Below are 17,499 nucleotides of genomic sequence, written 5' to 3'. Positions count from 1 at the left end.
ACGGCACTGTTACTGGTATAAGGCTTGTTAGTGATACTCTGTTCCCCTTCTCAAACAGCAGGTTTGAATTCCTTCCATAAAGCAATGATCTATTTTAAGTTACCAAGTAGCTTGGAAACAGCTTTTAAAATAAAGATAGAGAGACATTTCTTTCAACCTGTGCAGTTCAAAACCAGTCCAAACCTCAAAGCGAAAGTAAAACTCAGAGCCACAGCCCAGCTCCACCCACACAATGACATCACTGAAGCCATGTGATAAACATGTTAAGCCTTCTCTGTTCGCCTATTTCTTTCTTTGTGAGCACTTCTGGTCCGCCTCTCCATGCACTGATGTAGGATTCCTCTTCACAATTGCCTCCACCATCAATTTTCCGAATCAAATCCGACAAAAAATCAAGGACAAAGGTCCGACCCGAATGGGAGCCACCAAATGTGCGACCTACTCCTTCATAGCCGCCACCGGAAGTCGTTGACAAAAACATTTCTTAGAGGGACACTCCCATGACACTCCACAAGGCAAATGCCGAGTCAAGCATAGAGGACAAGAATAAATGGTTATTACAAATAGGACCTAATAGTGAAGAAGTGGAAAGTTTTAAATGCTGACAAAATTGTTTCCAGATTTTTAAAGTAGAAATGACAACGGATTTGATGTGTACTTAGAGGGGGGAAAAGGGTAGTGTGTCACAAATTAAGGCAGGAATAGAGGATGAGCTGCAGGAGTGCGTTTCCATAAGACACCAGTTTAAACTTGGATCATGACACCGAGTTAAAATCTTTTGAATATTGGCTGCCCAATAATGGTACAGTAGTTTAGGTAGAGCTAACCCTCTTTGAAGTATCACACTACAGGCTCCAGGAGTTCTGCATGTCCAGATAAATGTTGATATCAGCTTGTTAACCAACAAAAATGATTTGGCAGAAAAATAGGGAGGTATTGGAAAAGAGACAAGAATCTCGGCAGCATGTTCATTTTTATGGTTTGAATTCTGCCAGCTGAGGAAAGATGTGCACTATCCCAGTGCTGTAAATCCGCTTTAATTTTGGTGACCAGGCTCTTAAGATTTATTCAATGAAAAGTCGCAAGAGACTGTTATGTTCGCACCCAAATAGCGAAAACCAGCACCAGATACACAAAACGGTGGGGTGGGGGGGGGGGGGGGGAAGGGGGGGAAAAGGGGGGGGGGAAGGGGAGGGGGGGGGCTGATGGGCATATATGAGCCACATTCTTCAGGGTCCCTGTTTTTTTTGAGTATAAGTGAAATAGAAGCTTGAGTCAATGTAGGGGGCAGAGAACCATGAGATAATGAGTTGTTAAGCATATCGAGCAATAAGGGTGCAAATTGCCTGGAGAACCTTTTATAAAATCAATAGGAAAACTGTCAGATCCTGGGGCCTTACCACTTTGCATCAACATAATGCAGCTTGTTATCTCATCCAGGCGCAGAGGGTCATCTAGGTCTCTACTCCTGTCCACATCTACAGATAGGATGTCCAAATTATTTAGGAAGTCAGCCATTGCCATGCTATTCAACGGGAGATTAGACTTGGAGGTTACGATAAAAGGAAACGAAGGTCAAATTAGTATCCAAGGGGTCAGTAGTAAGATTATGGGAGGAGTCATAGATCTGGAAGATAAACCAAGAAGCAAATTGGCACCTGAGCTGGTGGGCTAGTAGCAGCGCTGCCAACTAGCACGGATTTTCCGTATTTCATACGGAAAATTTGCTTGAAGAGAGAGGGGAAGAGGAGCTGAATGGCAAGCCGCAGTGAATGCATTCCTCCCGAAACGCTTCAATTGGTTTCCTTGGCGACAGCTGCTGGAAGACGGGGCCCCGCGCAGAGGCCTTTCCCCTTCTCATCTCCGCCCCGTACACTATACAGCATGTCATGTGATCCATCGCGCGCTGTCGCATCGAGGTGCCTGTACATGTATGTAAAAGCTTTGGATTTGCATTTTCCATTTGTGTTTTAGATTTGTGCAATAAAGGTGTGAAGCTATACTTCAGATTGGTGGCATTTTGTCTTTGAAATGAAAATACCGATTTTACTGCCCATATAATGATTTTTGGTATCTGGAATACTGATTTCTGTTGGGAAAGGTTGGCAGCTCTGTAGTAGGTGCCCAGCTTTGATCCGTATTCATAAAAAGTCCCCCTTGAATGTTGTAACGTGTGCACCGTTTTATTTATGGAAGGGAAGTCAAATTGAGTCTGGAGCATTAGCCTGTCAGGAATGGGGGTAATGGAATATTGACAATCTATTTCTAAAATTGAATCCACCAATGCCTGCTATTTTAATTTTCTTTATTTGATAATATATGCATTGAAAGAAATTAAATTTCCCCGGAGAACTGCCTCGAAATTCTCCCATAATACTGATGGGTGGTGGAATCAGATTTGTTTGTTTAATAAAACCATCTATACTGGTGTATATAGATTTACAAATGTCCTTGTCAGATAGTAGGGTTGTGTCAAATCTCCATGGATGCCGACCATTAGTTTTGGACATAAGAGCCAGGTTTAGGGAATGGGGCTTGTGGTCTGATATAACTATGGCAGAGTATTCGGTAGTTTTAACTGTGGGGAGACGAGCTCTATCCCAAAAAATGGTCGATGCGTAAGTAAGCTTGGTGGACATGCGAGAATTAGGAAAAGTCCCTTGTGACCGGATGGAGGAAACACCAAGGGTCCACACAACCCATTTGAGTCATAAAGGTGGAAAGAGCCTTAAAAGGGCCAGAGAGGGTGAAAGTCTCTGGACTTGAGCGATCCAACTTTGGATCTATAACACAGCTTGGATCCCCTCCGAAAATAAGATGGTGGATGTCTAAATTAGGAAGGGAAGTCGGAAGCGATGTGATCAATTTTGTATTGTCCCAGAGGTTCACCAAAACTACGGGTCTGAAAACGTGCCACTAACTATTGTGTAACATTCACCAAGGTCTGAGATTACATTTAAGGGAGAGAACTGTATTTTAATAAAAATTGCCGCCCCCTAGCTCTGTTGGAGTGAAACACCCTGCCAACACATGCTTTACGCAATATGCTGTTGTCTTGGACGCGAAGATGCGTTTCCTGAAGGAATGCAGCCTCAATGTTAAGGCACTTGAGATATGAAAACACTTTGGAACGTTTTATTGGGCCAAACCCCCTAACATTCCATGTGACTAATCTGATCGAAAGCCCGTACCACCCTGACCACCTGGGCTAGTCATACGTAAAGGAAGACTTTATAAAAGGGTCAGTAAATTGAATGGAAAAGAAAGCAAAGCCAAGAGGATCCATTACATAATGAAAATGACCAAATACAAAAATTCTGTTGATGCAGGAAATCCCTCCCACCCCATTCCATCCCCAGAACAATCATCACACTCCCAAGCCACAAGAACAAAAACCCAATAGTATGATAATAAACCTTTAACTAAATAAAACCATGAATCAAATCCTAAGCTCACCATCATAAACAAGGCAAAAGCAGGAATTCCGTCTTGTATGACATACGTTGACTAACCAACCCCAACACATGAGCTAGGACCTTGTCCAAAAGTTCGAGGTACTCACTCCCTATGTGGATGAGGACAAAAGACTGCAGAGAGGATGAGCTAGCTGACCACTGCACCATGGTACAGGAGGCCACTCAAGCGAGGGAGGAAAAAAGACAAGTGGTAGTTGTATTGGATTCTATAATATGGGGAACTGATAGCATCGTTTGCAAGCAGTACCGAGAGTCCCGCATGGTATGTTGCCTGAGCCTTGTCTTTTGCACATATGTGCTGGGCTCCTCCATCATTGAGGATGGGGATATTCATGGTGCCTCCTCTTCCAGTGAGTTGTTTAACTGTCCACCACCACTCACGGCTGGATGTGGTAGGATTGCAGAGCTTAGATCTGATGCATTCGTTGTGGAATCACTTAGCTCTGTCTATTACTTGCTGCTTATACTGTTCGGCACACAATTAGTCCTGTGTTGTAGCTTCACCAGGTCAACACCTCATTTTTCGGTATGCCTGATGTTGCTCCAAGCATGCTCTCCTGCAATCTCCATTGAACCAGGGTTGATCCCCTGTCTTGGTGGTAACGGTAGAGTGGGGTATATGCCGGGCCAGGAGGTTGCAGATTGTGGTTGAATACAATTCTGCTGCTGCTGATGGCCCACAGTGCCTCACGGATGCCCAGTCTTGAGTTGCTAGATCTATTCGAAGTCTATCCCTTTTAGCACGGTGGTAGTGCCACACAACTATGTGAAGACAGGACTTTGTCTCCACAAGGACTGTGTGGTGGTCACTTCCATCGATACTGTCATGGACAGATGCATCTGCAACAGGCAAATTGGTGAGGATGAGGTCAAGTATGTTTTTCTCTCTTGTTGGTTCCCTCACCACCTGCTGAAGTCCCAGTCTAACAGCTATGTCCTTTAGAACCCGGCCAGCTTGGTCTGTGGTGGTACTACCGAGCCACTCTTGGTGATGGATGTTGAAATCACCCACCCAGAGCATATTCTACGCCCTTGCCACCCTCAGTGCTTTCTCCAAGTGGTGTTCAACATGGAGGAGTACTGATTCATCTGCTGATGGTGGCTGGTACGTGGTAATCAGCAGGAGGTTTCTTTGCCCATGTTTAACCAGAAGCATGGGGTCCAGAGTCGATGTTTGGGATTCCCAGGGCAACTGCCTCCCGACTATATACCACTGTGCCGCCACCTCTGCTTGGCCTGTCCTGCCGGTGAGACAGGACATACCCAGGAATGGCGATAGTGGTGTCTGGGACATTGTAAATATGAATCTGAGGGTATGACTATATCAGGCTGTTGCTTAACTAACCTGTGAGACAGCTCTGCCAACTTTGGCACAAGCCCCCAGATATTAGTAAGGAGGACTTTGCAGGGCTTGGTTTGCCATTGTTGTTTCCGGTGCCTGATTCGAAGCCGGGTGGTCGGTCCGGTTTCATCCCTTTTTTGTGTTTTCGTAGTGGTTGAATACACTGAGTGACTTGCTAGGCCCTTTCAGAGGGCACTTAAGAGTCAACCACATTGCTGTGGGTCTGGAATCACATGTAGGCCAGACCAGGTAAGGATGGCCGATTTCCTTCCCTAAAGGACATTAGTGAACCAGATGAGTTTTTACAACAGTCTACAATGGTTTCATGGTCATCGTTAGACTTTTAATTCCAGATATGTTATTGAGTTTAACTCCATCACCTGCTGTGGTGGGATTCGAACCCTGGCCCCAGATCATTATCCTGGTTCACTGGATTACTAGTCTAGCGATAATACCACTATGCCACCGCCTCCCCAGAACTGAGATGAGGAGGAACTACGTCTCGCAGAGGGTGGTGAATTTATGGAATTCGCTGCCCCAAAGTGCGGTAGAGTCTGAGTCATTAAATGGTTTCAAGAAGAGATATATTTCTGATTAAAAAATGGGTTAAAGGAATATGAGGAACAGGTAGGGAGGTGGATTTAAGAGCAGGAAGAGATCAGCCATGGTCTGATTGAATGGCGGAGCAGGCTTGAAGGGTTGAATTTCTTTCTTCTTGTGTTATATATAATACATCATTGGATGGTTGCTTGTTGTAACCATGTAGTAAGAGCTCTAGTAATCTTTATTAGTGTCACAAGTAGGCTTACTGTAAAAATCCCCGAGTCGCCATACTGCGGTGCCTGTTCGGGTACATTGAGGGAGAATTCAAAATGTTCAATTCGCGTAACAAGCCGTCTTTCTGGACTTGTGGGAGGAAACCGGAGTGCATGGAGGAAACCCATGCAGACACGGGGATAACGTGCAGATTCCACACAAGCCGGGAATTGAACCTGGGTCCCTGACGCTGTGAAGCAACAGTGTTAACCACTGTGCTACGTGTAAACAGTCGAACATGTCCATAATTTTGAGCATATTAAATCGCATATACAGGATTCAAAGACATGATAACCAAAACCATGAATTTAGTAAGCTTGTCAAGATTTCTTTTTTAAATTTAGAGTACCCAATTCATTTTTTCCAATTAAGTGCCAATTTAGCGTGGCCAATCCACCTAGCCTGCACATCTTTGGGTTGTGGGGGCGAAACCCACACAGACACTGGGAGAATGTACAAACTCCACACGGACAGTGACCCAGAGCCGGGATCGAACCTGGGACCTCAGCGCCGTGAGGCGGCAGTGCTAACCCACTGCACCACCGTGCTGCCCTAGCTCGTCAAGATTTTGGTATGCACCGTTGAAGGGAAGAGTCTGCCTCTTCGGTGCGTCAAAGAAGTGACCTTCTCCGTTAAATGTGATGTGGAGCCGGGCAGGGTGAAAGAGCCAGAAGTTAATTCCATTCTTGAATACCGTGGCCTTGATGTTGTTGAATGCTGCACGCCTGCTTGCCAGGTCCCCACTCGTGTCTTGGTAGATCCTGAATGAGTAAGTAACATCACGGTGCTCCTTTGCCCACTGATAAACAAGCTCCTTAATATTTGTAGCGATGGTCCTAGGTTTTAACCAAAGGATACATTGGGTTCAGTCTAGCTCCAGGGGTTTAGGGATTGTATCTTCACCCACCACCTTTTTGAATAACTCTGACATAAACTGATGGGGCTTTCTGATACACCAACCATGCTTAGGCTTTGTTGTCCTGACTGGCTTTCCAGGCCATCGACCCTGCAATAACACGCTCCTTAATCGCTGTAGTTAGCCAGGATTCCAGTGTACTAATCTCTCTCTGGTCCAAAAGAGTTGCCTCGATGTCAGGAAGGGAGCTGGCATGAGAGTCGACAGCTAAACGCATGGTGTCAAAGGAGGACTAAATAGGACCCAGCGAGTTCTTCCAATTAATATTTTAGCCTCAGAGCCAAACTTCGCTGACATTTGTCGAGTTCAGACTTGCGGCTGTTAGAGGTTTGGGGTTGCTAGCTGGTATCTTAGCTGTAGCAGACTCGGCAGGGATATCTTTATCATTTAATGTTTTTCGGCCTGTATGTTTTAAATTCTTGGGCATATTTTTAAAAACTTGTTCCTTGAGTGTTTAAATTAATTTTCAGGGTAGCAAATAACAATGGAGTTTATTCTCATAGAATTTACAGTGCAGAAGGAGGCCCTTTGGCCCATCGAGTCTATACCGGCCCCTGAAAGAGTACCCAACCTAAGCCCACACCTCCACCCTATCCCCGTAACCTAGCAATCCCACATAACTTTTGGACACTGTGGGGCAACTTAGCTTGACCGATCCACCTAACCTGCACATCTTTGGACTGTGGGAAGGAACCGGAGCACCCGGAGGAAACCCATGCACACACAGGGAGAATGCGTAGATCCGCACAGACAGTGACCCAAGCCGGGAACCTGGGTCCCTGGAGCTGTAAAGTGACAGTGCTAACCACTGTGCTACCGTGCCGCCCATATACCAGCGCGTTAAGAGAGAACTTGTAAAAAGAATCCTCAGAAGAAACACATGCGCTTCATCGCGCAACTGGAAGATTCGATTTCCTGCCTTTTTTTTTCCTACATCTACTGCCACTTTCCCTGCCAAGACCGGTGTGGTGGTAGTGATATAGCGTTGCTAACAGGATTGCCCTGGCTGTCTCCCTGCACCTCTGGAAGTTTCTGCTTCTTTAAGCATCTTGCCTTGTTTCACCCCTCTCACTTCTTCAAAATCATCATTTTTCTATCACCCTTTCAAGTATACAAATATTTTTATCATCAAGATATTCTCACTGCCTTCCTCCCTCAATCTGTATGCTAACATACAAATTAGGAGCAGAAGTAGGCCATTCGGTCTCTCAAACCTGCACTGTCATTCAATGAAATTGTGCTGGTCTGATTGTGGCTTCAATGCCACTTTCCTGACTATCTCCAATACCCTTTGACTCCCTTGTTGGTCAACAATCTGTCTTAAAATATTTATGACTCTGCCTCCATCGCTCTCTGGAGAAGAGAGTTCCACAGACTCCAGATCCTCTTGAGAGAAAAAAATTCTTCTAATCTCTGTTTTAAATAGGTAATCCCTTATTTTTAAACTGTTACCTAGACCTGGTCTCTCTTCCAAGAGGAAACATCTTCTCAGTATACATTCTGTCAAGTCCCTTCAGGATCTTGTATGTTTCAATAAGAGAACTTTTCATTCTTTTAAACTCTAATAGATACAGCCCAACAGTTCAACCTTCCCTAATAAAATAATCCCCTCATCCCAGGGATCAGTTAAATGAACCTTCTTTGAACTCTTTCAATGCAATTATGCCCTTTCTTAAATAAGAAGACCAAAAGAATACAGAATACTCTAGATGTCTCATCAATGCACAGTGCAACTGTTGCAAACCATCCGACTTTTCTATTCCATTCCCCTTGCAACTCCCATACTGGCTGAGGTTATTCATGAAGGCCCCACCTTCTTGACCTTGCCCCTCGCCTGAGATGTTGTGACCCGCAGATTAAATCGCCACCAGTCAGTTCACAAAGGGGGGAGCACCAGATGGTCCTCTGGCACTGTGGCAACATTTATTTTTTATCTGTGTAGATAATGTGCTGGTTTTCTAAGCATCAATCCTTGAAATTCAATCGCATTAACATTACTGTATGCCCCACTATCAACATCGTAGGGATTGCAGCGGTTCAAGAAGGCCGCTCACCACCACCTTCTCGAGCAACTGGGGATAGCCAATAAATGCTGACCCACATGGTGATGGCGGATAAGAAAGGTGGGGGGGTGTGAGAGACCCCCGGTAAGGATAATCACGTGGAACGTGAGAGGGCTAGGAGGTCCGGTCAAGAGGTGCTTGCACATCATAAAGTTTGAAAGCCGATGTAGCAATGCTGCAGGAGACTCACTTGAGGGTGGAGGACCAGGTGAGACTTAACAAGGGCTGGGTTAGCCAAGTGTTTCACTCCTGATTTGATGGAAGGGCTCGAGGGGTAGCGGTGCTGGTCAGCAAACGGGTACGCTTCCAGATGGAGAAGGTGGTGGCAGATCGGGGGGTAGATATGTGAATGTGACAGGGGCATTGGAGGGGAGATTAGTGGCGCTGATAAGTGTATACGGTCCCAATTGGGACGATGTGGGATTCGTGAGGAAGGTGTTTGGGGCTATTCCCGACTTGGATACGCATGAGCTGATTGTGGGGGGGGGGGGGTGGGGGTTGGGGGGTTGGGGCAGGAACCTGGTGCAGGAGCCAAGGTTGGATAGATCACGGCCGCGCTCGCTGGTCCCATCAGGGGGAGGCGAAGGCGCTGGCTGGGCTAATGGTGGAAATAGGAGGGGTGGACCCTTGGAGGTTCCTGCACCCAAGGGAACGGGAGTATTCGTTTTTCTCAGCGGTCCATAAGGTATACTCGCGGATCGACTTTTTTGTGGTGGGGAAGGCTTTGCTGGCTGGAGTCAAGGGGTCGGAATACTCTGCAATTGCAGTGTCATATCACGCTCCACATTGGGTGGATATGGTGCTAGAGAAGGGGGCAGCGCAGAGACCGGGGTGGAAAGTGGATGTGGGGCTTTTGGGGAACCAAGTATTCTGTGAGAAAATTGAAAAGGTAATTAAAGAATATGTAGGTTTCAATTGTAAGGGTGAGGTGTCGAAGGCAGTCGTCTGGGAGGCTCTAAAGGCGGTGGTGAGAGGTGAGGTAATTTTGTTTAAGGCTAGGGTGGATAAGGAGGAGAGGTTGGAGCGGCAGAGGGTAATAGATGAGATGTTGGAGGTAGATAGGAGGTATGCAGAGGATGGGGACCCGGCGAAGCTGGAAAAGAGGAAGGAACTACAGGCGAGCTTCGACCGACTGTCCACCAGGAAGGCGGTGCGCCAATTGAGACGAGCAAGGGGTGCAGTTTATGAACATGGAGATAAGGCAGTATGCTAGCAGGTCAGCTCTGGAGGGAGGCAGCGGCAAGGGAGATTCTTCAGGTGAAGGATAGGCCAGGGAAGTTGGTGGTGGCCCCAGTGCTGATTAACAAGGTTTTTGAGGAGCTTTATGAGAGGTTGAACAAGTCAGAGCCACTCGGAGGAGACCGTGAGATGCAGGAATTTCTCGATGGGTTGGAGTACCCGAGGCTAGGGGAGGGGAACAGGGCTACATTAGAAGGAGCAATAGTGGAGCAGGAGATAAAGGATGCGATTGGGAGGATGCAGTCAGGGAAGGTGGCAGGGCTGGATGGGTTTCCGGTGGAATATTATAAAAAATTTAAGGATAGGTTGGCACCCCTGATGGTGGGGATGTTTGAGGAGGCGATAGGGAAGGGGGTGTTGCCGCAAACCTTGGGGCAGGCATCGATTCCCCTGTTGCTAAAAAAAGATAAGGATCCGACTGAGTGTGGGTCGTATCGGCCCATATCACTTCTGAGTGTGGACGTAAAAGTGTTGGCGAAGGTACTGGCGGGTATGCTGCAGGAGTGCCTTCCGAAGGTAATAGGATCAGATGGGATTCGTGAAAGGGAGGCAGCTGTTTTCGAACATTAGGAGGGTTTTGAACGTTGTTATGGCACCGGCAGAAAGAAAGGAAACAGGTAGTTGTGGCATTGGACGCCGAGAAGGCGTTTGATCGGGTAGAATGGGGGTACCTGATGGCAGTGCTGGAGCGGTTTGGGATTGGACCAAGGTTTGTGAACTGGGTAAAAATAAGGAACCGAAGGCGAGTGTCCGCACAAATCATATCAGTTTGAGATATTTCTCTCCACCGTGGGACGAGACAGGGATGTCTTATGTCCCCCCTGCTGTTTGCACTTGCGATTGAGCCGCTGGCCATCGCATTGAGAAATTCGGGAGCATGGAAAGGAATAGTGCGGGGGGGGATAGAGCATAGGGTGTCCTTATATGCCGACGACTTGCTGCTGTATGTGTCGGAGCCGAGTGCGTCGATAGGAGGAATATTGGAGCTACTGCGGGTATTTGGGTCTTTCTCGGGGTACAAGTTGAACCTGGACAAGAGTGAGTACTTTGTGGTGTCTCGGCCGGGGGGGTGGGCAGGGGTGGGGGCTGCCATTCCGTGGAGCAGGGACTCATTTTAGGTATCTGGGGGTGCAGGTTGCCCGGGAGTGGGGGAGGCTTCGCAGGTACAACATCACTAGTTTGGTGGGGAGAGTGAAAGCCGATCTGGCTAGGTGGGATGGCCTTCCTCTGTCACTGGCACGTCGGGTACAAGCGGTTAAAATGAACGTGTTGCCGCGATTCCTGTTTATTTTTCAATGCCACCCGATTTTCCTGCCAAAGTCTTTTTTCAGGGAGATTGGGGGAAGGATTACCTCATTCATATGGGGAGGGAAGGTGGCCAGAGTGAGAAAGGTGCTGCTACAGAGGGGAAGGCAGGCAGGGGGTTTGGGTCTCCCGAACTTGTTGTACTACTACTGGGTGGCGAATGTGGAGAAGGTGCGGAGCTGGGTTAGAGGGGTTGATTCCCAGTGGGTCAGAATGGAGGAGAGTTTGTGCAGGGGGTCGGGGCTGAAGGCACTTGCAACAGCGCCGCTCCCGATAGCTCCGGGGAAATATTCAGGGAGTCCGGTAATAATAGCTTCATTGAAAATCTGGAGGCAGTTTCGCCAACACTTCGGGTTGGGTTTAGGGTCAAGGGAAATGCCGATTCGGGGGAAACACAGATTTGAGCCAGGGAAGTGGGATGGAAGTTTTCGGAAATGGGAAGAGAAGGGGATTAAGACGCAAAAAGATTTGTTTCTTCGGGGTCGGTTTGCAGGATTGAGGGAGCTGGAAGCGAAGTATGGGCTAGAGCAGGGAGAAGTGTTTAGGTACATGCAGGTTTGGGATTTTGCCAAGAAGGAGATACAGAGCTTCCCAGAGGAACCGGCCTCCACATTGCTGGAGGAGGTGTTGACAACAAGGGGACTGGAGAAGGGGGCAGTGTCAGCGGTGTACGGAGCTATTCTGGAAGAGGATAAGGCACCACTGGAAGGGATCAAAGCAAAGTGGGAGGATGAGCTGGGAGAGGAGGGAGTTTGGTGTGAGGTGCTCCGGAGAGTGAACGCCTCCACCTCATGTGCGAGGTTGGGGCTGATACAGCTGAAGGTGGTATATAGAGCGCACCTCACGAGGGCGAGGATGAGCTGATTGTTTGAAGGAGTAGAGGATGTGTGTGAGCGTTGCGGGGGGGGGGGCACTAATCACGTTCATATGTTTTGGTCCTATCCAAAGCTAGGGGAGTACTGGAAGTAGGTGTTTAGGGTAATTTCCAAGGTGGTGCGTGTGAAACTGGACCCGGGTCCCCAGGAGGCCATATTCGGGGTGTCGGACCAGCCAGGGTTGGAAACGGGAGCGGAGGCAGATATCATAGCCTTCGCCTCGTTGATTGCCCGAAGGCGGATCCTGCTGGGATGGAGAGCAGCCTCTCCACCCTGTGCCCTGGCGTGGCGGGGGGACCGGTTGGAATACTTGACCCTTGAGGAGGTTAAGTTTGAACTGAGGGGAAGCTCGGAGGGGTTCTACAAGTCATGGGCACTATTTATTATGCAGTTTCAAGAACTGGATAACATCGAACATTAGTTGGGGGGTGGGGTGGGGAGGAGGGGGGCTGTGTAGATTAAGGGTGACTATGGATAATCCCTGATTCCTTTGTTTATGTAAACATGTGAGCTGAGGTTTGGGGGTTGGTGGGCGGATGGGATCGTTATTATTATGGGGATTGACATATCTTGTTGATTATTGTTTATTGTTGATGCGTGTAAATGTGGGAGAAAATGTGAAAAAGGAGGAGAATTTTTTAAAAAAATGAAAAAAAAAAAAAATGCTGACCCACGTGCAGTAAATGAATTTTTAAAAATCTGGTTGAAGTATGGGCTAGAGCAGGGAGAAGTGTTTAGGTACATGCAGGTTCGGGATTTTGCCAAGAAGGACATACAGAGCTTCCCAGAGGAACCGGCCTCCACATTGCTGGAGGAGGTGTTGACAACAAGGGGACTGGAGAAGGGGGCAGTGTCAGCAGTTTGATAAAGCATTATGATTCTTTTAATGGCAAACTGATAATTGTATATCTATGTGAATGACCAAATTGGGGAGCCTATATCTTTTTCATTTTGGCCACAAACCTTTCTCAGAATGTTGTTGTTGAATGTGCTACCTAGTTTCTCTTTTGTATCTCCCTTACAGAGGAGTTTGTTGCTCATTCTGGCAATGTAACCTGTCTGATGCTGGGGAAGAACTCTGGCAGACTATTGGCCACTGGTGGAGAGGACTGTCGAGTCAACTTGTGGTCAGTCAGCAAACCAAACTGTATTATGGTAAGTCAGTGTAAAGGTGTTACCTTTCTCTAACTGTAAGGGGGTCTGTGTTAATGATATCATGGTTGTGTTGGAATTCACCAACTGACCACGAGTAGACTCATTAGTATATACGCGAATGTTAGAGTCAGGTGAGCTCAGACTGACTGGAGAGCTGGGAGAGATGTTGCTTGTGCATGACCATACTATTATTCATCTGTTGTTTTGTATATATTTGACCCACAGTTAATGTGGTTTGGGATAGTTTTGTTTCCTAGAGCATAAGAATTTTGAGCATGAACTTGGCCTCAAATTAGAATAAACATTGCACCGTGAGTAATGACGACAACTGACTCAGACTTAAAAATATTTCTACGATTGAGAATCCCTGATGATCATAGTTAACATGCATTGATGTTCGAAAAAGAGGCTATAGTGTACTTCTGATTTGTGTTACTCATGTCTTTTGGCTTCTTGATAGTTCCCAAAGGCCCAAATTGAACAAATCAATCCAGATTTCTTTAATCATTGATCATGACGTCCCTCAAAGCTTTTGTCTCAACTTTGGCTAAAATTTATTTATTTATGTTTTAAAAATAATTTTTATTAAAGTTTTCACAAAATATCAACAACAAAATGTAAAAGGAACCCAATAGAATTAAATACCAAACAAAACAACCCAGTGCCCCCCTCCCCCTATACATAAATAATAAATTAACACCCGCCGAAACACATAGCAAACATAGCAAATATATACACCCCCTCAGATCCCGCCCGGGGGCTGCTGCTGCTGACCATGGTCTACCGTTTTGCCAGGAAGTCTAAGAACGGTTGCCACCACCTGAAAAACCCTTGCACCGATCCCCTTAAGGCAAATTTCACCCGCTCCAATTTAATAAACCCCGCCATATCGTTGATCCAGGATTCCATGCTTGGGGGCCTCGCATCTTTCCACTGAAGAAGAATCCTTCGCCGGGCTACCAGGGACGCAAAGGCCAGAATACCGGCCTCTTTCGCCATCTGTACTCCCGGCTCCTCTGCAACCCCAAATATTGCGAGCCCCCAGCCCGGTTTGACCCTGGACCCGACCACCCGCGACACCGTCCTCGCTACGCCCTTCCAAAATTCCTCCAGCGCTGTGCATGCCCAGAACATATGGGTGTGGTTTGCTGGGCTCCCTGAGCACTTAACACACCTGTCCTCACCCCCAAAAAACCGGCTCATCCTTGTCCCGGTCATGTGTGCCCTGTGCAGCACCTGAAACTGTATGAGACTGAGCCTCGCGCACGAAGAGGAAGAGTTCACCCTCCCTAGGGCATCTGCCCACGTCCCCTCCTCGATCTCCTCCCCCAACTCCTCCTCCCACTTACCTTTCAGTTCCTCCACCGAGGCCTCCTCCTCCTCCTGCATCACCTGGTACGTTGCCGAGATCTTCCCCTCTCCAACCCGCACCCCCGAGAGCACCCTGTCCTGTACCGTGCGCGGCGGCTGCAGCGGGAATTCCACCAGTTGCCACCTGGCAAACGCCCTTACCTGTAGATACCTAAAGGTGTTTCCCGGGGGGGAGCCCGTACTTCTCCTCCAGCTCACCCAGGCTCGCGAACTTCCCATCCACAAACAGGTCCCCCAACATTCTTATCCCTGCCCTGTGCCACCCCGAAAACCCTCCATCTATTCTCCCTGGGACAAACCGGTGGTTCCCCCGTATCGGGGTCCACAACGAGGCCCCCACTTCCCCCCCCTGTGCCGCCTCCATTGTCCCCAAAATTTGAGGGTAGCCGCCACCACCGGGCTCGTGGTATACCTCATTGGAGGCAGCGGCGCCATTGCCAGCGCCTCCAGACTCGTACCCTCAAGACGCCGTCTTCAGCCTCTTCCCTGCCGCCCCCTCCCCCTCCATCACCCACTTGCGCACCATCGCCGCATTGGCGGCCCAGTAGTACCCGCAGAGGTTGAGCAGCGCCAGCCCCCCCCATCTCTACTCCGCTCCAGGAACACCCTTCTCACCCTCTGAGTCCCTCGCGCCCACACAAACCCTGTTATGCTCCTGTTGACCCGCCTAAAGAAGGCCCTCGGGATAAGAATGGGGAGGCACTGGAACAGGAACAAAAACCTTGGGAGCACCGTCATCTTGACTGACTGCACCCTACCCGCCAGGGACAGCGGCAACGCGTCCCACCTCTTGAACTCCTCCTCCATTTGCTCCACCAGCCTCGTGAAATTATGTCTATGCAGGACCCCCCAGCTCCTGGCCACCTGGATCCCCAAATACCTGAAGCTCCTCTCTGCCCTTTTTAGTGGGAGCTCGCAAATCCCCCTCTCCTGGTCCCCTGGGTGAACCACAAACAACTCGCTCTTCCCCATGTTGAGCTTGTACCCTGAGAAATCCCCGAACTCCCTCATTACCTTCGGCATTCCCCCCACCGGGTCTGCCACATATAGCAGCAAGTCGTCCGCATAGAGCGACACCCTATGCTTCTCCCCACCCCGCACCAGCCCCCTCCAGTTCCTCGACTCCCTCAGTACCATAGCCAGGGGTTCAATTGCCAGTGCTAAGAGCAAGGGAGACCGGGGACACCCCTGCCTCATCCCTCGATGCAACCGAAAGTACTCAGACCTCCTCTTGTTCGTGGCCACACTCGCCATCGGGACCTCATACAACAGCCTAACCCACCTGACGAACTCCTTCCCAAACCCAAACCTCTTCAGCACCTCCCACAAGTACCCCCACTCTACCCTATCGAAGGCCTTCTCAGTGTCCATCGCCGCCACTATCTGCGCCTCCCCCTCCCTCGCCGGCATCATAATAACGTTCAGGAGCCTCCGCACATTCGCGTTCAACTGTCTCCCCTTCACGAACCCCGTCTGGTCATCGTGGATGACCTGCGGCACCCAATCCTCAATTCTCGTGGCTAAGACCTTCGCCAGCACCTTGGCATCTACATTTGACAACAAAATCGGCCTGTAAGACCCACACTGCAGGGGATCCTTGTCCTGCTTCAGGATCAAGGAGATCAGTGCCTGGGACATCGTAGGGGGCAAAGCCCCCCCCTCCCTTGCCACATTGAAGGTCCTAACCAGCAACGGGCCCAACAGGTCCACATATCTCTTGTAAAATTTGACTGGGAAACCGTCCGGCCCTGGTGCCTTCCCCGCCTGCAAGCCCACTATTCCTTTGGCCAGCTCCTCCAGCCCAATCGGGGCCCCTAATCCCGCCACCAGTCCCTCCTCCACCTTCGGGAACCTCAGTTGGTCCAGAAAGCGGCCCATCCCTCCCTCCCTCCAGTGGGGGCTCGGACCGATACAGTTCCTCATAAAAGTCCCTGAAGACCCCATTGATGCCAAGTCCACTCCGCACCACACTCCCTCCCCTATCCTTAACTCCCCCAATCTCACTAGCTGCGTCCCGCTTCCGAAGCTGATGCACCAGCATCCGACTTTCCTTTTCCCCATATTCATAATTCGCCCCCTGGGCCTTCCTCCACTGCGCCTCCACCTTCCTGGTGGTCAACAGGTCGAATTCAGCCTGGAGGCTACGCCTCTCCCTCAACAGTCCCTCCTCCGGCACCTTCGCATACCTCCTGTCTACCCTCACCATCTCCCCCACCAGCCTCTCCCTCTCCCTCTGCTCTCTCCTCTCCTTGTGGGCCCTAATGGAGATCACCTCTCCCCTAACCACCGCCTTCAGTGCCTCCCAGACCATCCCCACTCGGACCTCCCCGTTATCGTTGGCCTCCAGTTATCTCTCTATGCTTCCTCGGACCCGCTCACTCACCACCTCGTCCGCCAACAGCCCCACCTCCAAGCGCCACAATGGGCGCTGGTCCCTCTCCTCCCCAGCTCTAGGTCTACCCAATGCGGGGCGTGATCCGAAATGGCTATCGCCGAGTACTCGGTATCCTCTACTCTCGCAATCAGCGCCCTGCTCAGAACAAAAAAGTCGATCCGGGAATAGGCGTCGTGAACGTGCGAGAAGAATGAAAATTCCCTAGCCCCCGGCCTTGCAAATCTCCAAGGATCCACCCCTCCCACCTGGTCCATCAACCCCCTCAGCACTTTAGCTGCCGCCGGCCTCCTACCCGTCCTAGACCTGGAGCGATCCAGTGCCAGATCCAACACCGTGTTAAAGTCCGCCCCCCCCCCCATTATCAGGCCCCCCACTTCCAAGTCCGGGATCCGACCCAACATGTGCCGCATGAAACCTGCATCGGCCCAGTTCGGGTCGTACACATTGACCAGCACCACCCTCTCCCCTTGCAGCTTACCACTTACCATTACGTACCTGCCACTATTGTCTGTCACAATGCTCGACGCCTCGAACGACACCCTCTTT

At 49.3% G+C, this 17,499-nt stretch overlaps 1 protein-coding gene across 3 annotated transcripts in view; it reads left to right on the top strand.

Annotated features, from left to right (window-relative positions):
- Positions 1-17,499, top strand: part of katnb1 (katanin p80 (WD repeat containing) subunit B 1) — a 102,224-nt gene that overhangs the window by 10,193 nt on the left and 74,532 nt on the right. For all 3 annotated transcript variants that reach the window (XM_072518521.1, XM_072518519.1, XM_072518520.1), the window contains exon 2: positions 13,057-13,187. In XM_072518521.1, the coding sequence (XP_072374622.1) occupies positions 13,057-13,187 (131 nt within the window). The remainder of the gene's footprint in view (positions 1-13,056; positions 13,188-17,499) is intronic.

Source organism: Scyliorhinus torazame, chromosome 10, assembly GCF_047496885.1.
Source record: "Scyliorhinus torazame isolate Kashiwa2021f chromosome 10, sScyTor2.1, whole genome shotgun sequence".
Lineage (NCBI taxonomy): Eukaryota > Metazoa > Chordata > Chondrichthyes > Carcharhiniformes > Scyliorhinidae > Scyliorhinus > Scyliorhinus torazame.
The sequence above is the reverse complement of the archived record's forward strand: the minus strand, read 5'-3'. Positions and strand labels throughout refer to the sequence as shown.